Below are 26,501 nucleotides of genomic sequence, written 5' to 3'. Positions count from 1 at the left end.
AAAACCGCGCCGCCTCTGTCTACAGTTGGAAACTAATCGGCAAAGGATTATCACAGGTCAGCGGGTGTTCAACCTTCCGTACACCTACCTATCTACCTACCTATCTACCACGGTTCGATACCGCGATATCCGGTCGATCATTATTAATAGACCAATGCCGTTGCCGCCGATAACGACGACGTCGTCGCCGAAACCCTTTGCTTCACGACTCTGCGCGCGCTCTCGATTGCGATTACCATCGCGCGTTTATTCGACTCTGGGCCTCTCGAACCGGTTCCCCGTTGACGTGACTGACAGCAACAAGTCTCGTCTGTTATCCTCTGACCGTGGTATATTCTGTGCGGCGCTCCGACGACGCGACATTTGTAGGATTCATACGTTCAAAGCGGATTCGAGTCATTTTTAATAGGTATTTTCACGTGTCATCGAAATTAAAGAGGCCCAGCGAAAAGTGTAAGAAAAAAAATCATGGGAGATTGACGTTTCTATCGAAGGAACATCGTATAGTAGAAAGAAACATTCTTACGTAAATGTAAACTCTCGGGGGACTCTACATCTCTAATAATTTCACACACGAATTGAATTAAGACGGTCGATTTCACTCATACAATGGTCGCTCTGTTTTTATCTCCAAACACCAAGCGACGAACTTTTTCAAGTAGCAGTATATATGTATTGCTTACAAAAATATAAAGCACATATAAGCCTTAAAACGCTCGTTTAATTTCGTTCGTATTGATGACTCGCTCGACCTCTCCTTCGATTCGATAATCCTGCGATAAGAAATACTATTATGATAAAGCGCGGGCTTGTGTGTTTTCGATCTATACAGAGACTGATTTCAACATGAATTTATCGGCGCGAAGAAAATATCTTTTAATTAAGAAATTAAAGAGACGAAAAAAAAAATTTATAAATGATAAGAAAATGATAGATGAATATTTATATTATATATAAATATGTATAATTTTTTCGATACATTATTCGACGAACTTTAGATTAGGCATTTGGCTGATTAGTAAATTTTGCGTACCAAATCGACTCTCGACATTGAACGGTAAGGCTATCATTCCATCCAATCGAATTCGCTATTAACAAATCATAAAATCGCGAATCTCTGCAGTGTGTAAATAGCAGAATAAGCGAGTACATAAGAGCGCCTGGACGAAGACGTACATATGCAGTATAGCAACGCAACGGCGGAGAAAGGTTTCGCTCGCGCAGACACGCGCGCGAGATTTGCGAGAGAGTGAATTTTTATCGCGACGAGACGCCGTATAACGATGACATATCGGGTGCGGCGTTAGATTGCGCGCGATAATATGCTCTCGGTGATTATGTGCGCGCTCCATGTGTCTCTCTTTCGTGCGCTTTTCGAGCGATAATAAAGTCGAGCGCGCGAGAAGACTCGCTCTTCGCGAGAAGCCCCCCGACGAGGACGTAACGTTATCCGTGACGGAGATAAAAGCGCGGTCGTGTGACCTCCGGAGCGTTTCCAAATTTCAAAAACAACCTTGACGCGGGATGCGATGTTCAAGTTTTTCGGTCGGCTGACTCAGAGTGCCGTCCTCGGAATCGAAGAACGTGACACAATCGTCTTCTCGGAGCTCGTCTCAGGGCTGACTTTTGAGATATCACCGAGACCCTGACTTTACGGAACGATCACACTTTTTTAAAGAAAGAAGAGACGTGAGGAAAGCGGGTCAAGACTGTTGTTCTTTTTCCAAATCCGAGCGGTGCTTCGATAGAGTCTTTTTTTCGAGAAAAAATAGATAGTAGATTATTAGTTCAAGAATAATATTTCCTTATAGCATATGTTATCTCATAAAAAAAGCAAAAAAATATTGATCAATGTAAACTTTGATGTAACCATCTTAGACAGTAATTTCAATAATCATTAGACATATGTTTTATTAATCTCTCTGTTCAAATATCTATCTATTGCATATATACATATATTTTTTTCAATCTCCTCAAGACTGTCGCATATAGACTTTATAATTACGGACGTCGGTAATTCGCATTAATTAACGAGCGTAACGAAATACGTAAGCAATATCAACGTGAAACGCGAGTTTAGAATAACATCTCGCGACTCGGGAAAAAAATGGTCAAATAAATGGCCGCTCGGAGAGAGAAGCAGCAAGCAGCGACGTTCCGCTTCTGTACGCGCGTGTCCGTCACGTGACGTCGCGCGAGCATCGCCGAAGGAGAGATAACTCTCGGGCGGACTCGGGCGAGTTCGGTTTCGGCTGCCGCCTCGCGGTGGCAGCACCTGTCGATTCGGCGCATGATCTCGATGACGCTACATCTCTCGGTGACAGGAGGAAGCAACAGCTGACTCGCGGCGCACAGTAGCTCTCTCGCCTCTCGGAGCGGTGTACCTCGTCACTTTCGCACTCGTGCGAAAAACCCCCCGAACGAACGGAGCGAGCGAGCGGAAGAGGTGTCGCGCCGCCATCTTTAGGCACGGTTGTACCCGTCTCCGCCGACGTCATCGCCGTCGTTCGCCGACGACGCGTGCGAGAGTCGACGACAATCGTTACATACTCTTCGGAGGGTCGTGTGTCAGCGCCGTGCGCTTCCGTGGTGCGGACGCGAACGCGATCGTGAACGCGAGGTGACTTGGCCGTGAGAGTAAAAGGCCCCGAGCACATCGGCTGTGCCGGGGCGCGAGGAAGCGAGGTGCGCGCCGCGAGTAGCTTCCTCGCCCGACGAGACTCGTCCCTCTCCTCCTCCACCGGATCCTCTGTCACTGTCTTCGCCTCTCTCGTCGCGAGGAAGAACGCAACTCCGCGGGGGGACAAGGACAAGGCGAGAACGAATGGACGGGTAAGTGGTAACGTGTCATCGTCATCACCGGAGTGTCGTTCGACTGCTGTCGTCGCGTCGAGATCGCGATATGTTGCGTGCTAATCCCCAATGTGCATCCTCGGTTCCTTCTCGATGCTAAACGCGCGACTAAAGTGGGCTCCCTACTCTGTCTGTACTACGTGTAAGTGACAATCGAGGAATTTTTGTGACTTTGCTTTGCGGGAGAGTGACAGTAATCGCGGTGTTGGAAAAAACAGAGCGGGTCGGAGATAGGACAGATAGGACAGCCTCGTTGAAACGGGCGGGACGGAGCGTGCGGGAGAAAAGGAAAGATATAGAAAACGGCACCTCGCCGCCGTGCCAGACGACAACGACGACCAACTGGTACAATTGACAGGGAAGATGGCGCGAGTCGCGGACGAGGATCGCTGCTGACCCATTTTTTTTCCGACGCGCCAAATCTCCGGGTGTCGGGAGCCTCTTGCCGAAGGACGACGGAGGAGGAATCTCTCCCTCGTCCCTCCCCCCCTCTCTCACTCGCGGGCGAGAGCGCCGTTTGCGGAGTGTGGTGACGTTCGCCGGGAGAGGAATATAGTCGGCGACACCAGGGGAAGGCAGCCGTAGGAGAGTGCGAGAGAAAGAGAGAACGGACTCTGGAGTTGCGCTGGGAGGGTGCCCTTTCGCGGCCGCGCTCGCGCTCGCGCGCGCGCCTCTCCTCCTGCGTGTATGTGTGTGTAACCTGTTTTTCTACCGTGTGATAATCGCGCGAGTGTGCGTGTTTGTCTCTATCTCTCTTCTTCGCGTGGTCTCTCTCGGCCGCGAGGTCGTCGTCGAGGTCGCGAAATCGAGGTCTCCTTCGGATACGCGTACAAGGACACGCGTTGTGTCACCGTCGGCACCGGGGCCTCTTCGTCCGGCCACCAGCGGCGCGCGGTAGAAGGTGGCAAAAATTCTGAGGAAACCGGAGCTCGGCAGAGCCCTGGCAGGCTCGGCGAACACGGACGTACGCCGACGAAGACGTAGCAGTCCTCTGGATTATCTCGAGCCCCGTGGAGCTGCCCTGGCAGGCTCGGGCACCAGCGCGGCTAAGATGGGCAACAATGCCGCGACTGCCAACAAGAAGGTCGATGCCGCCGAGAGCGTCAAGGAGTTCCTCGACAAGGCCAAGAAGGAATTCGAGGACAAATGGAAGAAGAATCCAACCAACACCGCTGGTCTGGATGACTTTGAGCGTATCAAGACTCTGGGCACCGGCTCGTTCGGCCGCGTGATGATCGTCCAGCACAAACCTACCAAGGAGTATTATGCCATGAAGATACTCGATAAACAGAAGGTCGTCAAGTTGAAGCAGGTGGAGCACACGCTCAACGAAAAGAGGATATTGCAGGCGATCAGTTTCCCGTTCCTCGTATCGTTGCGCTTCCACTTCAAGGACAACTCTTATCTGTACATGGTGCTGGAGTACGTACCCGGTGGCGAGATGTTCAGCCATCTGCGCAAAGTCGGCCGCTTCTCGGAGCCGCACTCGCGTTTTTACGCGGCTCAGATCGTACTCGCGTTCGAGTATCTGCACTACCTCGATCTGATCTACCGGGATCTGAAGCCGGAAAATCTGTTGATCGATTCACAGGGTTACCTGAAGGTCACCGACTTTGGCTTCGCCAAGAGGGTGCAGGGTCGAACGTGGACCCTGTGTGGCACTCCGGAATATCTGGCGCCCGAGATCATCCTCAGCAAGGGCTACAACAAGGCGGTGGATTGGTGGGCACTGGGCGTTCTGGTCTACGAGATGGCAGCGGGATATCCGCCATTCTTCGCCGATCAGCCGATCCAGATCTACGAGAAGATCGTGAGCGGCAAGCCACGCTTCCCCTCGCACTTTGGCTCCGATTTGAAGGATCTGTTGCGCAATCTGCTGCAGGTTGACCTCACCAAGAGGTACGGCAACCTCAAAGCGGGCGTGAACGACATCAAGGGCCACAAGTGGTTCGCCAGCACCGACTGGATAGCCGTCTTCCAGAAGCGAATAGAGGCGCCGTTCATACCGCGCTGCAAGGGACCAGGCGACACCAGCAATTTTGACGATTACGAAGAGGAGACCCTGAGAATCTCGCTGACGGAGAAGTGCGCCAAGGAGTTCGCCGAATTTTGAACGCGTCGTCTGCTCGGCAAGTTGCTCGTAACGGAAGGTGGATCGCGCGTCGTGTACACGTCGTCGGGCCGACGTGGCGCGGCGCTCTTTCCTCGTCGATGTCGTCGTCATCGTCTTCATCATCGTCGTCACCACGTTGGTGATTCGCTTCTTTCGAGAGAGTAAGAGAGCGGGAGAGAAAGGCGAGAAAGAGAGAAGGATGAATGTGTGTGCGCGCGCGAGCGCATTCGCGTGTAACCAAAGCGCTCGACAACGCGAAACGGAGATTTTCGAGATGAAGTTTCTCGCGTATAAGGTATGAGGAATGTGTTATCTAAAGAGAGAAAGAGAGTGTGTGTTAGAGAGAGAGGGAGAGAGATAAAAGAAAGATATACGGCACGTGGCGATTCGCGCGTTTCGTTGCGTTTCGCGACTGAACTTGGATAAAGAGAAGGAAAAGAGAAACGAGATGATAAGGGACGCCAGTGTCGGGCATCCAAAAATTAATAGATACACATAATTTTCGGTTGTTACGTATGTGTGTAGTAGACGTCATACGCCAGCATCATACTTTTTACATGGAGAAATCTGTTTTTTTAGCCGGTCAATCGATTCATTAACGTAAATAACGGCTGTATACTATATACATATATATATGTGTGTCCCTTCGGCATCTTCATATTCTTCTCTTCCTACTCATTTCTCCCTTTTCTCCCCACTCTTATCTATTCGAGATATCTTTATGATCCGGTTTACAGAGAGAAGGCCACCTGTAAAGTTTATTCTCAATGATTAACTAGTAGTATCGGAAATATCACCGCGAAGTTACCTTGTACATATAGTCTCTCGTTGTCCTTGCGAATGACGTTTCTCCCCCTTTCCTTCGTGCCAGCGTCCTTCTCTCTCCCCGATATTTCCTCCAACCCTTCGATAGTTCCTCCTTCGCTCGTCTATTCCGTTTATCCTTGCATTACACACACGAATCAAGAGAGAGATACCGTACTACCATACTGTGAAACGAGTCATATCGTTTGTTGTCTACTATTTGTCTCTATCCTCTCTATTTGTTGTGAGTGAGAGAGTGAGTGAGAAAGCAAGGAAGAGAAAGAGGGAATGATCTGCGTACTCTCCCCGTGAGTACGATTCACATTTATATAACTAGTCGTCACACACACATACACACACACACACAATAATTATGAGATAATTTATATATAAAATGCGTTTTTCTCATCGATCGCGCCGTGACGGGCCAATTGGAGGAGACGGTATATATATAGTTTCTTTATATCCCCAAGTAAAATTTACGTGTGAGAAATATTTCTCTACATATATATTACGCAAGCAAATCGGACATGTCATCGCGGTGACGTTGCATCCGCACGCGATCAACCGATTCCGATTACTACAGTTTCCCTTGCACAGCATTTCATTCCCGATGGTATTGTTATTTGCATTATCTTTGGAAGATAATGCAAACGTTTAATTCTCTAAGATGAATGTGCAAACGTACAGAGAGATACTTGTCATTCCGAATCATTGTATACGAAAGAAAGAGAGCCCAATAATGATATCATATTCCGGTTACTCTATTGGCATAGGAATATCTTTATTACAATACCAATATTGGAAGACACGAGGAGCTATCAAGAGCTGTAAACAGTTTAAGTCGCGCCAACAGTTTCCTCGTAAACCGCGAGTATAATCGTCGAAATATCGTCGTGAGACTTAATTCCTTTCGAGTCTTACTATCATTTTTTGAACTTAAAAAAAAAACTCGCGTTAAACGAAAGAAAAATACAAAGTATAACTGCGCGCGATTAGCGATCTCGACGATCAAATACAAAAAAAAAATATCGGCGGAAGAATACGGCGCATAATGTAGGGCACATCAGGGTAAAAAATACTAAATCGATAGCGAATTAATAAGCATCGCAGGCGCTATCGAAGCGTGTCGACGTAAAGATTACTCGATTGGAAGCTAATGGCAATGGTGGCCGCGATTACACGATCGAACATTGCATTAGCCACGCGCGAGCGATCATCTCTCTCTTTCTCTCGGGGAAGATCGAGACCGGCTACTCGAGACGACGACGACGCAAAACACTTTCGCGCGTTGACGTCAATATCGGTACGCGAAGTTTCGTTAATGAGTAAAACGATCAGTCGGAATTGGATTGGGCACACGCCAAAGAGAGCGCGACGTGGTCGGCTGACGAAGAGGAGGAGGAGGATCGATTCAGCGGGGCGATGGGTTACACGCGCGCGGACAATGCGGAGAAAATGCGGCATGTAAGTGCGACGACGTTACGAAACTTTTCTATCCCTTTAACATTCGCGAGTAAGTTGAACTTGGTCTTCGTCTGTCGCGCCTCGAATATCGATCTGAGATTTCCGCGAGCTTCCCGTTCAAGTCGAATAAACTCCCGATTCTATTATGGTAGACTGTCGAACTTGTGTCGAAAAATAAAATCTCTCGTAAACATTCGCGCGGGAATAAGTTATTCAATTATTATATAAGTTTCGAAAACTTTTGCGTTGCATTCTCAGTGTCGCTGCTATTTTTCCGCGCGATTATAAACGAGGACAGAATTTTACCAGTAATTCATTAGATTGTACGACCGCGAGCGATCAGCTGATTGATGAAGGAGGATCATCGCGAGCCTCTGCAATATCCGGTTCATGAGATATAAAATGCGAAAAAATAAGCGAAGCATCCGTTGCACGTGCAAGTGTAATTTCACGAGTGAGAGAGCAGATCAAAGTAGGGGGGGACGGGGATTTTAAGTCCATATATATATATATACATACAAACATACATATATATACAATACACATATATATGTGTATGTGTGTCCTTTCTATCTCTATATATACGAATGCACACGTCGTTAGTTTGCACACGTCGCGATGTTATGAAGGAATTAGAATGAGAAAAAAATGACATAACTGTGCAAGTTGCAGCGAAATAAGTGAAGCACTTGGCGCGGCTTCGTGACGAGATTTTCAAATAATGAGATCTTGGCTGACGTGAATATGCAATTGCGCTTGCAAGCACATAGCGCGCGTGTATCAAGAAATAACGAAGCATGATAGCTGAGAATAATAGAACCAAACACTTTTGTCAAAATTGAATTAATATAACGATTCTTCGAGATAGAGATTATTTCTCTGATCGTTATTCAAATATTACGATTGCGATAAAAGTAATAAATTATTTGCTTTAATTTCGCGTTTTTTTTTATTTACATTTTGTAATTAAAGTCTATTCTATTACTCTTAGTTCTTTAATTGCGTATGATATCGCGGAAACTCGCCCTAATTATGTAAATTCATAGTGACACAATCGTGTTGTAAACATATATGGAATTGTAGAGTTTTTCATACTTTTTAATTTCATACTGTTTGAATTTTGGATTATGCATACTCTAATTACAGATAATCTGATAATTTTGTTCATTATCAAATCGATTATAAATATCATGGATTATAAAAGCATTTTCAGATTTCTTGGCAATTGAATTTTATTCGTGGCAAACGGATTTCATATGCGTGATGTGGTTTAATATGGATATATATAATTATAATGTAATATCTTGAAGCTAGAAGAAAGTTCATATTTGTTTTTTGATTGAAAAAGACACAATGTCCTATATTCGAGTACATGAGTTTTTTTTTTTTAAGGAGAAACTGTATTTCGTTTAATTTGATTTGTCAAATCGAGATTTTTTAACCACTTTTTTTACGGCAAGCCGCGGTTATCTTTCACTGGTTATTGAGCTAGTTTACATTTTCGAGATATTAATCGCAACCGTCTATAACAATTTTAAGCATCTTCAGATAGTTTGCTACCACAACACATTGATGGATTTACCTTTATCCGCGTAAAGCACATACCGTTAAATCGCATACTTACGTCATGAAACTATTACAATACCTACCTCGTCTCGGAATTTAATGAGAATTTGCATTTTCTTCGCACAACACGAAGCCAATATATTTGAGAAATTGCATTGTTGCGGGTTAATTTAACTTTTGTCCTCCGCAATCAACATTTCGTCCGCATTATTTTTTGCTCGATTTAGATAATTACATTATAAAGCTATATAGACGTTTGCTAACAGCTTTCGATTTCTTTCCGACAATTGATCCAAGTCCAATATTGATATTCCAAATTAAAGTAGCTATCCATTAGCAAACATGACTAACATCTATGTATAATATTGTGCAGAGTTTTCTGTCAGAATTTGATAAAAATGTAAGATAAAAAAAGATGACAGAAGAGAGAGAAAGAGAGAGAGAGAGAGCTATATTATATTATTATATATATCCTTTAATAATGTCACGCGAGTTTTGTCACGAATAATTTTGAAACTTGGATGCCATCTGCGGTCCCTTAGATGTCAGAGGAGCGGATCTAATTTCTATAAGATTATGATCCGTTTACGCGTTCCAGCCAGCATGACACGCATAAATGCATATATATGAAACGGATAGCACACACACACACACACACACATAATGTGCGAATTGCCATTATCATAAATATAAATGATTCGTCACGAAGATTAATTCACGCGATAATTATCTGGATAACATTTTTTTCATGATGCTTTATAGTAGAAAACGATATGTCGCCGTCGTCGGAGACTCGGAGAAGAAAAACTTCTCGAAAGATATCGATTAAAATATTTGAGTAGAGTCACATTGCGACAGTGTGCAAATTTGCGTGGAAATTCGCGTCGTCTTGCATCGATCGTAAGAAATAATAATCAAGTCTATTCTATGTTTGCCGCATTTTACGATTATTCTTGGGAAAAATTAATTATCAGTATTGATCTTATATTTCGTTGCACGAGTAATATTTTCTTAATTTTTTTTTTTTACCATCAGAATTTACTCACATGTCAGCCACGACGAAATTTTCATTAATGAGATATTCCTATAGTTGCCATATACATAGATGAAAAATAGCTTTCAAAGGAATTATCGATACTTTAATCGGGAGAGACAAGCAATCATTTTTTTTACCGGATGTGATCATGGTTACAATGATGTTAATATTTCATTCGATATTATAAGAGAATGAACATACGACAGGATAATTATCACCCTCGATTGTACGTTCGATAAGAATTTTCGTCCTTCTTTCTTAGCAAGGTATCTCGACCATTTGTTTTCAGCAGATATCGACCGACAGCTTGCAATATTAAGGGTCGTGTCAATAACAACGTCGGCACATACATCAAGAACGTACGTTATAACGTGATAAAAAGAGTTTTCATTTCTTACGCGAAAGAGTATAAATCTTATCACAATCAAATCTAGTCATTCATTGATCGCACAGTATACACAGTTATCGTTTGAGATCGAAAGACAATATTTTCCAATTCAGATCTGCAATTGTAATTTTATGTTTAATTCTATAGAATCGTGCGCGAACATCAATTGCTCATGAAAACATGAGCAATTTTATAATGCATTCTCGTATCTTCCAATATATAATTCGTGTATATAATATTGTATAATCTAACATTTATTTTAATTTATCATTATATAAGAAACGTGAAATTATTTGCCTCTGCAAATAATATACGCTGTACATTCAGTGCACGAAGCAAATAGTTCCCGGAAGGTTGAACTATTCCGTAGTGTGTGTGTAATTGCATAATAAAATGCAGTACAACTGCATAACAATTTCTTGTACTCTCTTTTACGTTTGCGCGCGACGCGTATAAAATTTCTCGCGCTATATAATAAGTACAAACAGTTTATCGCGAATGAAATCGGTTGTTGCAAAATATATTTCACGTGTGCAGTTCAATTTGTTGACGCTCGTCTCTTGTTTTCCAATTGGCCCCGATGGCAGGGGGTTTGTTGCACCTGCGGGAAGCTTTAACCGACGTGTTTACGACTCGCGCGTATGCGAGTGCAAGCGTTTCATGTAAATATTAGTAGTAGGTAACAAAATAGTACGTATATCATCGTGTTCACCGCAGTGTGTGGCTCCTTTAGAGCAATTTTCTTCTGAATATCTTTCGCGTTTTTCAGTTTTAAGACCCGGTGTTGCACCGACAGATCAAGCTTTTATCGAGCTGCCCCTGGTTATTTTCAGATTCCGGTTTCGATCAATCTTAACTCTGGTTTAACTGATTCTATGTGTCTTTTTAGGAAACAAAGATTCATATTCTCGCCACGCATTTAACAATAATTAAATACACACCTTAGTTTCTCTCTGTTATCTAATACGCGAGGATAACGTTCAATGTTTGTACGAGATGAGAGAATTATAGGAGGCGCGTTTAGCGTCGAATGTGTGACGAGAATATACGCGATAACTTAAGCTGCGGTTAGATTTAGCTGAGGTTGTTGAAACCGTTGGATCTGTGCTTCTCTCTGTCTTCCCTTTCCCTTCTCCCCCTCTCCCTTTATCTGTCTATATCACAGCTAGAATTTAATTCAGGAAAGGGATGACGAATCGACAGAAACGCGCCCGATTGACCGTCACGTAGCCCGAATCAGCTGTCTGTTGATGTAACTCGGTGCTTAATCGTTTTATAACGCTCACAGAGGAGGATATACGTGTGTATACGTCAACACAGGAACACGAAGGTGGGCGCACACAGGGACAACACACGTGTGTACCTGCAGATTTCCCCCGGCCCATTGTATATTATCCCCCCCCCCCCCCGCAAATTATTACTTTTAATTCAGTGTATCTTTGTATCACACAGATGTCGAGCAAGTGTCGTCCTATTTATATACGTAGTCTATTCCTCGGTCCAGCGATATATCGATCATTACGCAATCATATCGCCGCACGCACGCACACACGCATATATGCAAACGCGCGCGTCTCTATGCGGATATATTCGCCAGTTGTCGAAACGTTTTCGTTCAAGTTCGCCTGTCGTAAATTGCATCCGGCACGCGCTCGCGGCGCCTTTATTATATTATACTTCGTCTCTTTGTCACTTTATTGTATCTCCACATCTCCGGTCGTCGCGCGGCTCGTAGGGGTCTTGAACGTTTTTTAAATTCAGTACTGAGAATGATACAGACTCGAAATACATTTATACAATAAAAATCGAGTTATATAATTTTTAAATCGAAACACATTAATCTCTCCGAGAGACCTATAATCCTATTAATTAAAAGTCCAATTATACAATAAGTACATAATTTTTATCCTTGTGTGTTGTTAATTAATTAAATATAATAAAATTATTTTTATATTCTCTTTATTTAAAAAAAAAAAAACAGAAAAGTCTCGGAGACAACATATTGCTAATTAAGTATATTGTGTGTGTTTCGATTTAAAAGTTAATACAATGTATATATATATATTTTTTGTGTGTAATCTCCTTTGTAGAGAGCTATTTATAGAGCTATTGTCTATAATTAGAATAATATTTCTATATAGAATATTATCAGTTTTCAAATTTTTCAAATTTTCCATTCTTTGACTAGAGCATAGTAGAAGTTTAAGCATCGCAGTGAACAAATTATTAATGTAAGTTTTTGTCGAATCTCGTGTTTGCCCTCAATCAAAAATTTTCTCCTCTACGATCCCCCGGTCCGTATATCATGGCCCCTCGATGTTCCCGATCGAGAGAGAAAAAAAGGAAAGAAAAAATGGAAGGGAAAAAATACAAGCGCGCGCGCGCCAAGGTCTCTCTTATGCGTGTTCGCCGTTATTGTCACGCGACTCTACGACGCTGATCGTTTATTACAGAATGATCGCGACACACGCCGCCACCAGAATGCGGCTTTAGCACCGAACGCGGATTTTGCGTCGCCGACTCTATACGCTATATCGCCGCCGTCCCACTTTGGAAACGCCTCTCTTCCGCATTGATCCGTTCAATCTCGCTGGTCCCGACTCTCCTTGCCGCGCGTTGGATTAAATTGCGCGCGTGGAAAGGCGTTTTCCTCTTTTTCGCGGTCTTTTTGAGAGATTTTCCTTTTTCGCGAGACCCTCTCGTGTAAACACGACCGACTTATATTCCCCCGTTATATCTGCACTCCTCATTCTCGGCGCGTCTTTGAAGCCACGAATTAATTATTTGTGTTGAGCGCGTTACATCGATCGCGCTTGTGGAAAAAGAAAAAACAAATATAATCGCGTGCCGCGTCTTCGATGTTCATTAAGTTTTTTGCCGAAATTCCAAGTATATTCTATTTCTTCAATCGATTCACCCACGTGTTACGTATATTTTATACATATATGCGAAATGAAGAATTTATTACATCCATAATTGGATGAGACAAACATATATGTGTCTATCTCTCCATAATGATACATTTATATTCTTTGCAATATCATAGACTGGAATTGATTTAAATTCTGTTACAACGAAACAACGATGTTCTATATGCTCGGACATACCATCGCATAGACATGAATTATTCACATATATACGAGATTGTTTGTACTCAGTCAGAGTTGATCGATAGGAGGAATATCGTTGATGCAAGTAGTCTCTTCATATTTGGCAAAGCTACCTCGGAGCATCAATGAGGCAAGGCCACGCGAAAGAAAACACTTTGGGTGAAATTTACAATTGTGTCGCATTTATTTAAGTCGAATTATAATCGCGAAGATCGTTAAAGTTTTTTCAAGGGCGATGCACATCAACGATCAACAGGATCTTCGATTGTGCGAGCATTTATATGGGACACCCATTCTCGTTACAGCAATTTACGATAGCATCTCTTCAATTGCGAATTTGCTGAAATTCATCCCGCGTTGCAGTCGTTACCACAAATCCGTCATTTGCGCGAGCGGTCGCCTCGGGAAACTGACGTAATTCAATACGTAATTAATAGGGCGATGGAACGCGCTATTTAGGCTCCCGCTCATTTTCATGGATCTCTCTCTCTCTCTCTCCCTTCCGTTTTTCTCGGCGCCGGGACGAGTTGCGCTCGCTTGCGTAATCGCCTCGTCTCGTAATAAGTCGTCTCTTCTCCGTCGCGATCTAATCCCGGGTCTCTGACGCCGAAGGCGCGTATAAATACGTCGCCTCGAAAATTCGCGCATCTGCCTTTGCGCTTTTAACGAAGCAATCATCGGACACGTCTTGTGCGTCGACCGTTGAACCTTCCTAAATAAATCGTCCGAGACAATTTCGGAATGGTGGATTAACGTTTAAACCTCGCGTTTTTGTTTTAACATTTACCGATGTTGCGTCTAATCGTGGGGCGAGTTTGTATAGCAACCTATAGCATTTTTGCAGAGAATTGATACGAATAATTTATAAGACAGAATTATTCAGCCATTCTGTGAATATTTTTGGTAAAATATTCCTAATTGTTTTTTTTTTATTTTTATTATAAATTACTTCGACGTAAAGGACTGCGAAATGAGGATATTACGCCATTAAATATTTTATTGATAGTCTCAATGATCGACATCTTCTTGAGAAAAAATAAATGAGAAGGGATTAATTCATATTTATTGTACATTAATAAAAAAAATGATAGCGAAATAATAACCGATTTTTTTCGATCCATCTTCGGGCTCGTCTTCTCAATCGTTCGCTCGAGGGAGTCAAAAATTAAAATTCAAATTAGCCTTCTTAATCTAATTTCTAATTCACAGAGCGGTGCAGTAAGAGAGCGGGGGTGTTCGATTTTTAAACTGGCACTCGCAATTATTTCGGGGGGATGGGGGGGTTTCTCTCATTTCGAATTTCTCTTCGGCAAGGAGAGAAACCTCTATCTCTTTCGGTTTGTATTTCTTGTATTCTTGCGCTCGGTCGCTTTTTAACTCCTGAATATACGTTGCGCATTTATTGGAGACGCGTCGGCTTTTTCTGGACAACACGAATTTAACGGGTCAGCGCGTTCTTCCCCATGTTGTGTTTTGCGTCACGTATTTAACCCTCTTTCGTTCCTTCTCTTGGCGCCCTCGGCTTTCTTTTTGCCAAATAAAAAGATATTCGACGTCAACAAAGTATATTTTTCCTGCGTAAAATAAATGAAGAATCGATGAACCTTTAATTTTTTTTTGTAAAGTTGTGAATTTTTCTAATCTCTTTAGAATCAGAATTAAGAAACTTTTTTTTAGCAATTTCTGTAGCTAGAAAAAGATAAAAAGTCACACGTATAAGAGCTACCCTAAGTAATATTACGATGAGAGAATTCAGTGTAAAATATAAGTTACGAATCTAATTGTAGTTTTAAGATTAGGTATTCAATTTTCATAGAGACGAATCTCTCTTCCAGTTATTATATTATTAGTATTATTACTATTTATATATATATTATTTATTTTTATATAAATCTATTATAAATATATTATTTTTTATTCACAATTGTAATTATTATTGATTATTATTATTCAATTATATATATTTTAAATAAACTACATATCTATCTATTTATGTATTGTTTAAATTGGATTCGTTTATTTTTATCAGGTAAAAATGATCATTTTTTTGTGCGTACCCCGCGTGTTCCTACCGAGGATTTGCGTTGCGCTGCTATGCGTTTACGCACAGTTAGGCGAGAAATGTAGACGCGAAAGAGAAATGATTTTGTAATGAAACTTTCGCACGTAACACTCTCTTGTGTCGGTCGGCACGCATAATATTCGCATAGTTGGAGCACGAATGTCTTTTGTACTTTTATACTGCGTCAGAGCATCGTTACGGGTTATAATAGCTCGTGTAATGAGGTTTCATAGTGATTAATCGGATCTCGGGATGGGGAGTCAGCCGCTTTGCCGAGTCTGTAAGCTCTAATTATACAGGAAAATGTAAATTTTCGGACGACGGCATTTTTCGACCCCATAGAGTACGCGGAATCTCATGACTCGGAATTGTGTGCTTTCTCTTCGATGATTCGCCGAAAATTTATTATAATGACCAATTAGATGAAATACCTGAATTACTATTATCATCAAGCTGACCTTGATTGCGCGAACGAACGTTTACAACGTTCCTAACGATTCGATCGGAATAAAGGGTGCCGTAAGAGGGGACGAAAAGAGCATCAACGCGTGCGCGATTATGTAGGAATTTCCAGAATCACTTTGAATATTCTTTTGAATATAGACGCTGGGAGAGATAAGCTGAGGAAACCGTTGATCTTTTGAACGGGCTATGTTACTTAACGTTAACAATGAAAAAGTTGGAATGAATCAAGATCTCCAGGAAACTAGGTAACGGAACCTCGTCTCGCAATTTATTTCAATCGACTTTACCTTGACACAAATTTAATTTAAAGCTTAATTCCGTGCTAAGACATTCCATGTCATACACAATAAATTTGTGGTAAATAATATAGTCCGCGGACAAGCGGACTTTTCTCGAAGAGAAGTAGAAAAATTCAATTTTTCTATGGCATTGGAAGCTAAAGAAAGATATGGCGATGGTTCCGATAGCTATAGATCCTGCATATGTGTATACGATACGAGCGATAGATAGAATAGAAATTTACCAGTCGTTCATGACTTTCGTTGTTCAGTGTAACCGCAATTTGAATTACCTTTGTCCTTTTCTTGTGACAGAAACCTCCATCGATAATCGATGAGCGCCGTTGAGCTTCGCCAAACGGCCCGAAGCATTCGCGCAACAATAAAGAAGCCAGCCAGTGTGACGTTTTTGCGCCGTGTATAAAATTTGTCTCTTGCCCACGTATACGTATCTCTTGTATCTCGCGAGCTCTCTTTTCATATGTCGCGTTCCGCCTTTGATTGTACCTATTTCTATCTCGATTAAGTCGCCCCTCTCGTGCGCGCGGACAAAGGTACGCCAATTACTTTCGAGTTTGCATCGATAATCCATTGCTCTGCCTCTCTTACCCCGTGGCATAATTGCTCTGATAACGATAATTGCTCTGATTGTTTCATGATACCGAATAAATGTAAACCCTCGATTGACTGGCCTGTTCGACAAAATTAGAGGCGATTAACTCGCGCAGGGAAAAAGAGAGAGATCCAGTTAACATTTATTTTAAAAATTTTAACTATGAATTATTCAAACTGTGTAGAGAAAAAAAAACAATGGAATTTAAGTTTAGCAGATCTTTTTTTCTCTTCGGTATATTTTATATAATGATTGGCTCTGTCAACGACACAGCTGATGGGATCGCACATAATCGAGGATTTTCTATGTTTTATACTTGAAATTTTTCTCGTGTGACCTTAGAATGTGTCTTCAAAGTGCTTTGACGATAAGAGAAAAGCAAACGGAAGCATTTGTTGTCAATTAAAGCGAGGAAACGCGCGATTGACGGCGGGATATTGTGCGCAAGATCGTTCTCGGTGGCAGATAACAATTTTAACGATACGAGTGGTACAGTGTGCGCCTATGCTTAACCGCGCTCGTAAAAGTTACGAGCGGCGTATTAAACGATCAATTTCGCTTCGAGACAACGTAGATACATACATCGTTACGACGGAGCATTCAGCTTGCCAGCTGGTGGTGTCGAAAATTCGCGAGTCGCGGAATATAGTACTATATACGCGCGCGCGGATATATGCTATGTAAACAGAAGATTAGACTGATATTCGTAATTTGACTATCAGCAAGCACTTTACTCCGCGTTGCGCAACAGTTTATTTAGATCCGCCGCGTTATGAACTTGCGCGCAGTCGCGTTTGTATTAGATCGTTTTACTTCTGCACCAGTTTTAGCACTTATAATGGAATATCGCACGCATGCCGCAAATTCGCGGAAGCAACGTGACTTAAAGGGAATGCTATATTCTTGGAGAATATTATTCTAAGGGATGGTTTAATTTTTTTTTTTCATGGAACATTTATCTTAAAATATTTTCAATATATTAGAAAAAATATATATATTCTGGTTATTAGAAAACATATTTTTGAGAAATATTGTTGCGCTAAGAAATTATTTTCAGAATATTCATTAGAATATAATTTCTTGATCAAAGAATATTTATCATAATATTTTTGTAGAATATAATTTTCTAATATATCCAAAAAAAGTTCTTGAAATAATCTCGTTCTCGAAATCTCTTGGGAATATTTTTATCTCACATTAGTACTCGAAAAACACGCATCACACTTATTTTCTCTGCAAAAAACGTGACAGACGTTTTCATAAACGACGTACAAATCGCGACAACTATGCTCGCGTCGTGCCTGAAGATTCGTGTAATTTGTCTTGCGGAGTGATACGCGTAGCACGACATATCGCTCTAAGTGGAAGCTGTTCGTAAACATTTGACGCAGTTCCAACGGCAATAGTCTCTGCATGTGTCGAACACTTCATTGACGCATCGCTCACTTTTGCTGCAATGACGTAATTTGAATGACCGCGACGTCTTTAAACGGCATCGAGAAGTCAGAGGCGATAATAGAAATTCGCCGTGGAAAAGTACCGTTATCGACGAAATTCATTCTACGTTATGCAGCGATATTGCTAAAATACTATTATGCGAAATCGGATAAATCTTCGCTTTTGTACGCTTGAGAAATCAATTTTTTGTTTTGTTGCTTTAAGGTGTGGTCTTTCATATCTACATACGGAATAATTTTACAGCATCTACATAAATGCACTATCATATTGAATCTTTAGATTATTACATTGGTATATTCTTGATATCTTCGAAATATCTTTTATCTTTATATCAGATAAAATTTTATAACTTTTCTAAAATTAAATTAATTTTTTTAAAAATAATTTTTGCAAAATTTTTATTTTTATTTGTTTTATATATTATTTTTACTGAATTATATATATTGACAAAATCGTAATTTTATACTGAATCACAATTCCGATAATTATTAATAATTATTAATTATTTTTGTTGAAATTTTGTAATTTTAAATGGTATTTCATGTGATAAATAAAAGACGATAGAAGATAATCAAATAGATAGAACGCGCAGAGATGAAAGACCATTATACGCTCTTCTTCGTTTATCACGCGATATAATCATTAAAACGAAATTCATTCCCAGTCGTTGCCACGCAATTCTCTATGATTTTCTTTTGTATCTAAAAGTTGAGTACAAATTCTTGCATTTTTCGCGTACGCTTGCAAACTAATTAACCTTGATAAAGTTCGTTGCTTTGCGTGCACAACACTCGACCTCCGAAGGCCGCGGAATTCATTAAATGTCATAGATCGCCGGCATAATTTTTCATGATAAGCTGTTAAAAAATATTTGAATTATTCGCGTTCTAACGTTGCATTTTCTAATATTCATGGATATAGGTAAAATTTTCCGTCTAATAATATGCGATATGAAGAAGTAGAAAAGTTGTGATTATATAATCTTGTCGTACACTTCAAGTCACACTTTAAGAACCTCAGAATATCCATAATTATACTTGTTTATTAATAATTATTTGTAAATAATTATTACTTGGTAAAAATGTATGTGAATTCGCCTCTTACAACTTTCATTCTAATATTGGTAACATGAATGAGCGGGGAATGTTTAAATTTTACAAAAAGTTGAATTGTAGAAATGATAAAAACTGATTAAATAACTTGTCGAAACACGCACATTTTACATTCAGCGCGTTTATTTAATATTTTAATATCAATATTTATATCATAAATCTGCCCGCAATTGTATCAATTATTTACAGAAGAATAACGCTTCTATTAAACCAATCTCGGCAATATTCACTGTGATTTCAGTTTAATATTTATCCACGTGCAAACGTGAAATGTATAGCCTGGGAAAATATTTTTAGTTTGATGTTTTGTTCGCCGCTGCTTTGAATGCAACAACAGGAAATCGTTAGTAATTTTCTGTCCCGTATGAAATTATTTTCGATTTCTTCAGAAATATTTATGATTATCGAGAACGAGTTTGGAAAGCTCGTCGTATCTCCAAGAATAAAGTGCATGAGTGCATATCAAAGACCAATGCAATAACATTGATACGAAGTTTTCTTTTAATTCTTTTCTTCTTCTAGATTTCATTATCTCGATTTTACATTCAAGGCGCGTATCGTTCCATTGATCGCGATAATTTAGAGCCTCAACCCTGATATAATATTAAAGTATTTTTTATAAGGAGGAATATCGCACGCGGAAAATTTGTGTATAGAATTTTTTTTACTACTAACAGTTTATAAGATGTTATAGTTATGTTAAAGAAACAGAGAAAGAGAGAGAGAGAGAGAGAGAGAGAGAAAAGAAAAAGAATTATGTCAGAAAAAGAGATAAAAAGAGAGAAAGAAGAGATAGACAGAGATTAACATCATATTATTTTTCTTTTTATTTATTTCTTTAATAAGATATTAATTTTTATATTAAAAATAGTATATAATTTGACGCAAAAAATATTTTTTCTCCTTCATTCAGTAATATTAGAGTTAATTGAACATTTTAGTATCTCAATAGATATCATCGTATCGAGAGAGCTCGTTATTGTAATCTTATGCAAACGATACCACGTCTGGATACCAGATGCGACAACGAACACTGGACGACTATTGTAATTATGCAACGACACTTTGCGATCGTTTCATCTGTCATTAGAGAGCGATCATTATACATCTGTTATTAGGTCTTCACAAACGTCAGAAGAAAATTTATATTTTTAATTAATATATATAATAAAAAAAATATTAAATAATTGAAATAATTTGACACTGTTAAACTGCGAAATATGAGGGATAAAATGGAAATAAAAACCCAACTGACTCGGAGGAAAACTGCTTTTTAAGTTAATACAATTGTCAAAATATGTGTATCATTCATTTGAAGGTTCTTACGCTGCAGATCCTAGCGTGACTGAGAGTGACGAATGAAATCCTATAAGCCCGATAAGCAGGTATAACTCGATGGCCATTAGTTTGAGTGGTTTATACTTAAATGCTTTGACTTTTCGAGGACAATTGCTCAATGACGAGGCACTTCATTGAGCTCTGCTTCGGCGCATTATAATTCACGCGCGCGGCGCGACGTATTTGTCGTTAATCTATATCTATTTCCCTTTCTCTCTCTCTCTCTTTCTATGTCTCTCTCTTAAATCGATCCGTTTGACTCGGTAATATTTTTTGGTCGAATGCAATTCGACAGAACCGATTTTTTCATACGTAAAGTACGATCGATATTACTTTTGAGTGTGCGTCTCGTTTCTTTATTAATGACAAAGTGAAATACACATCTTTTAAAAATCATAAATATTTCGATAATATTTCGAACAATAATGAAAAGTATATTTTAATAAATACTAGTAAATAAATTCAATTATTTGTATGTCATAGTGGAGAAAAAAATATAAAATACTTATAAAGAATAAAAATAGTAAAAGTAATGATGAATGAAACAAAATTTGTGAAAAAATATAACGATACAAATTGAGAATATATGTATAACTTGAAAAAAATTTCGTATTTGAGAAATGGTACTTATCTCCTTTATCAGTTTTTTTATATCTTCTTATTTCGCAATTAGGAATATTTACGAATCTCGATTTGTTCTTTTCTACAAAGCTTAAGGCTTCGATTCCTTTACTAACGATCCCTCTCGAACTTCAAGAGGTTTGCTCGAGGGAAAATCGCGTCTCTACGTGGGGTGAATTATTATAGATCGAATCAGAAGACAGGAGTGTTCATCTTTATCTCGCACGGTGCTTAGATTTGAATTAACGATAATTCATGGATTAAACGAATCCCCGAACCAATCTTGCTGTGACAATCTGCATTGTGTCGTTTAGTAATCTTAGACTTATCTTTCATTGATTTTTTTCCAATTTACTGCATGATATCGCTTGCAGTATACGAGGATATTTCTTTCATGCATATGGAACGCTTCAATGATCTTTATATAAATCTCGAATAAACGAAGAAAATTTTTTTATTAAGTTGAGCTTAATAAAAAATGCGATTTAATAATCAAATAGTTTGCCCATTTAGCCTCGGACAGGAATAAAACACGAATCTCGTGAGGGATACGGCACACTCTTCTCTTATCGATCTCTCGATTTCATTCGCCGTTAGACGCACGAAGAATCTCTTACACAATCTATTTCGATGTCAGTAATTTTCCATTTTCCAAGACAACACTTCGTAAATGTCGTTGCTATACGAGTGGAAGGATCGACTATACATATAATACTTTGATCGATTTTTCATTTCATCTCGTCGTCTTCGCTTGATTTACTTTCCTGAAAAGTCTTACAAGAGCCCGCACATCGCCATGTCTCGAGTCTTTTACTCGAACCTTCCTTTGCATAAACGTTTGCTCTTTATGTGTTAAATAACTATACGTAATATTAGAGGACAGAAAAAGCGAATCTTTTCATCTTTTCTTTTCTAGTCGCGACGGGAGATTGAAGAGTCATTGCGGGAATGTTTCTGAAAAAAAAATCTCAATCGGATATAAAGATAATCAGTATTCGAAAATTACCAAGGACTTGATAACAGATTTTTGAAGTGAATTAATTTTTTTGATAAAAATACCAATGTTTAGTTTGACATTTCATAACACAATTAAGCTTTAGATAAAATTTATAATAAATCTGAAATTGAAAATTGTGTTATTTGCTTATTTAAAGAGTTATTCTGAGAATTCTTTTCTAAATTATTTTATAATATATTTTCATATATTATAATTGTTTTCGGTTCTTTTAATTGCGAAGTTGATGCCAAATCATATTAAAAATTTGTTATTGAAAGTTTTCTTTAAAGCATCTTGTATATCCGTATATAAGATTATCGACATGCGAGATGTTTTTTCGCGTTGATTGTAAGAATTATGCGATACCGATGCTCGCGAAAATCTATTCAGATCTAGGAAATGGTAAAATGTATTTCATGCATGTGATATTCGGTGATATAAATGCAACAATCGCGAGCAACTGCTTTGTGATAATTAGACTTGTCTCTATTTAGCGCAATACATTTATCATTGGATATGCTTAGAGGTTTAAAAATTGCGAGAAACCGATCTAGATATGAAATGACAATCAGACAGTCACAATCAGAACCGAAAATATACACAGTATACAAGAATATTATTGTCCGAAGTTAATCCTAGCAGAATGAGCTCTGAGTTGTGACAGTAATATATTTAAATAATATTAAAAGAATATTAAAAAATTGTTAGAGAATTTGTTATTTAAGTACTAAAAGGATATAATGTAAGAATATAAAATATAACAATTTCAGAAATATATATACATATATATATATATATATATATGTATGTATATATAATATGTATATATGTGTATATATATGTGTGTGTAAAGCATAAAAGTTTTATAACAGTAAAAAGTGTAAGAAAATGGCATTGCAATAAATTGAGTATAAAATTACCATGAAGAATAATTAATATGAGCTCTATACCTTTTGGTCCTGCATGCTAGGATTAATATCGAGTAATATTTTCGCAGAAAATCAGACAGAATCGAACGCTCGAATATATGTGCTCGCGATTAGAAAGGGAGAAACGAAATTTTCCTTTGCGAATCGAACCCGTATTCCGATTCACCGATTAATGATCCGATTACAAGATTGGCAAATATTTAATCGAATTCACAATACAACTCGACTGCCGTCTGATTACGCTCTCGCTTGCATGTCGTGTGTGTGCGTATATACGTACGCGTATATTTTCGCATTAAATATGCGAACATCACGATCTCGGCGCATCATGCGCGTTCTGTCATCTGCGGAATTTCGATATGATGAATGATCGCGTATGGGACAAAATGATAAACCGGTATCGCGAGCGAGATCGTTAATTCGGCCGGACAAGAGAGCAAAAATAACCGTCTCACGGCGCGCAACGAGAAATTTCGTGAGCAGCTTTACGCGTCGAGTCGAAATTCCCGATTTCTGTTTTATGTCGCGTCAATCAGCACCGAGAGTGAAACAGTGCAGATAAACCCTCGTTCGTTGAAATTTTATTTTCGGTCCTTTGTTTTCCCTAAACTGGCGTTTTCATTCAGAATTGCGTGACGCGTTCGAGTTATTTGCTTTGACAATTAATCGGATTTGGAAAAAATAGTCAACTTCAACGTTAATTGGTCTGTTAAAATAATATTGCTCGGGTCACGACCAGAATTGTCTATTTTTGAAAATAAAATTTATGATATAACAGGTGTAGCAAATTATTATATAATATTTGCGTATTTCATTACAAAAATAAAAATGAGAAAGAGAACACGATAAAATGACGCAAACGACGTGTTATTAATAAATGACAATATTTTATTATAAAGAAATAACGATTAGAAAAATTTTATTTACGTTATCATCTGCGTATAGTATATTGAAGAAAAAAATTTATGATAATGTTATATAGTAGTACAGATTATAATTATAATGTACAAATTATAATTATAATGCGATTGCATAATGCTGGTCGTGATTCCATCAAACCAATGAAGGTTTAAGATTGAAAAATCAACATGCCAAATTGAAATAATACTGCACTTTTTTATATAGGATATAGAAAGATAAATGAAAATTTATCCTAGTCAAGTAGCATATTTTTCTGTAAAAATTATAGCCGCAATTTTTTCAAATAAATATCAGTACATAATTACACACACATGAGAGAAAAGATTAAACCTATAAAGAATCAATAACATTATATTCAGAGATCTGATCTGTGTTACTTCGAAGTAAATGGCTCCTTTAGGAGTAACTATAAACTGGGTAACTCACACTGATTTTATTGATTTCCTCGGCGTGCGTGCGTGTGTACATGTGTGTATGTATGTGTGTATATATGCATAGCTATGTGTGTGCGCGTGTGTGTGTCTTTAATTCGTGCACATTTGGAAGGATTGGGCGAAATCGATATATATATATATTTCTTATACGTCCTGACGAATCTCGCACGAGAAAAATATATATTATCCACTCCCCGATCGCAAAAATAAATACTGCGTCCACTCAATTTTTGTCTTTCTCTCGCGCGTGATTCGCAAGCATGGATCTTACGTGTCACACTAGGATAAGCTATATAAATTTTGGCATCTTGTGATCCTAGACACGATCTTCAATCTCTTGCAATGGGTATAAAGCGAGATTGCGGTACTCTCTTCGATATAGTATCACGAAATGTTTCGTGAAGGATCCGCGGAATGTCATTGAGGATCCTCCGGTCGCATTCTCGCGTGGTCGTCCAATTTCAACGCGAGATTTCTCGGAGAATAACTGACGGTTTGAGTGAACTTAAGCGCGCGGCGCACGAGAAATCGCGCGAGAGATTGGATATCGGGAGACGGACTCGAATTACGAGAAGTTGGGGTAGAAAAATCGATGCGAGAGTAATGACAACGTTCATTCAGGGACGCGAACGTCGATCTTTTCCGTCAGAATGGTCCGCTCCGTTCCGGATGAATATTGTTCTCGGACGTACCGATCAAACTCCGATTACACTCCTCTTTCACATGTATGAATCGTGAATCGTTGATAGATTGATAAGTATATACTTTATTATATATGTACGCTGTGCATAAAGTATACATCTCCGATGGTTGTAGCCATATGAAAATGTCACGAGATGAATCTCGTCTCTATTTGCGATATCGTCTTTTTAATACAGTGAAGATATTAAAGTCACGTATATGCTGAAATATCTTATTGTTAGATCTGAAATGGAATTTGCCATTTAAACTGTAGCAAATATACATGAGTCTTTAGTTGGCTTACCGAAAACTCTAATTTCCGTCAGTTTTATGGTGATGCGACGATAAGAAGAGCGAAGGAGGAGTGTATTTGCGAGCGGATTTGAATGCAAAACAAAGCGACACACGATTCATTTCGTCATACTTGCGAAAATCGAGAGAGAGAGAGAGGGTGTGTGTGTGTGTGTGAAGTGTATGTGTATGTGTATGTGTGTGTTGTGTGCGTGTGTGTGTTTGTGTGTGCGAGCACACGCACTAAATCGTTTTTATGCGCTAAAGACGAGAATCGTGTGTGCACGGCGAATATAATGTTAATAATAATATTAATTATAATAAATAATGATAACAATAATAATAATAATAATATACTAATAGTAATTGTCCGCTAACGATGTTACGCCAAAGTTCGTACGAGTGAAGTAAAGTTTAAACTTGTCTGTACGTGTATAGGGACACGATATAGGGATATCTGTGCGTAAAAGTAAAAGAATAAAAAAAAAAGAATTAACGAGAGAGAAAAAATATACAAAAAACCAATATTATCGCTATTTTGCATCGAGGATGTATTGTAAAGTGAGGATTTTTCTCGCCTTGTGATTATTATGTTTGTAAATCGTAGCCGATTGTTAGCCGCTATAAATGCGATTATATACGTAGGCATCCCCGAAAATCGGACTCGTATTACCCGAATCTAGCAGTCGATGAGTTGATCGAATTAATTAATCGATATATATATACATACATATACATATATACATATATATATCCATACATATATATATATATATATATATATAAATCTCATTTTTTGTAAATATTAATTTAAATAAATCCTATTGTAAAAATTGTATAATTTACATGGCGCACACACATCGTGCTTGATCTCTCTCTTTTCTCTTTCATTCTTTTTTTATTTGTCCCATATTTTTGCATCACGTGCCACGCGTGGCTCATGTATACATATACATTACAATGC

At 39.1% G+C, this 26,501-nt stretch overlaps 1 protein-coding gene across 1 annotated transcript; it reads left to right on the top strand.

The window, feature by feature from the left end:
- Positions 1–1,145: 1,145 nt before the first annotated feature.
- Pka-c1 (Protein kinase, cAMP-dependent, catalytic subunit 1) lies at positions 1,146–26,029 on the top strand. Its single transcript, XM_083049577.1, has one exon. The coding sequence runs from the start codon at positions 3,905–3,907 to the stop codon at positions 4,964–4,966; it is 1,062 nt and encodes a 353-aa protein (XP_082905703.1). The 5' UTR covers positions 1,146–3,904; the 3' UTR covers positions 4,967–26,029.
- The last annotated feature ends 472 nt before the right edge of the window (positions 26,030–26,501 follow it).

Source organism: Prenolepis imparis, unplaced genomic scaffold, assembly GCF_030444845.1.
Source record: "Prenolepis imparis isolate NDT839.2.m4 unplaced genomic scaffold, iyPreImpa1.0 SCAF_1, whole genome shotgun sequence".
Taxonomy (NCBI): Eukaryota; Metazoa; Arthropoda; class Insecta; order Hymenoptera; family Formicidae; genus Prenolepis; species Prenolepis imparis.
This window is presented reverse-complemented; position numbering and strand designations above follow the sequence as displayed.

Bases quoted from the DNA above. Each gene is read 5' to 3' on its own strand.
- Pka-c1 (XM_083049577.1), top strand. From the start codon at position 3,905: ATGGGCAACAATGCCGCGACTGCCAACAAGAAGGTCGATGCCGCCGAG.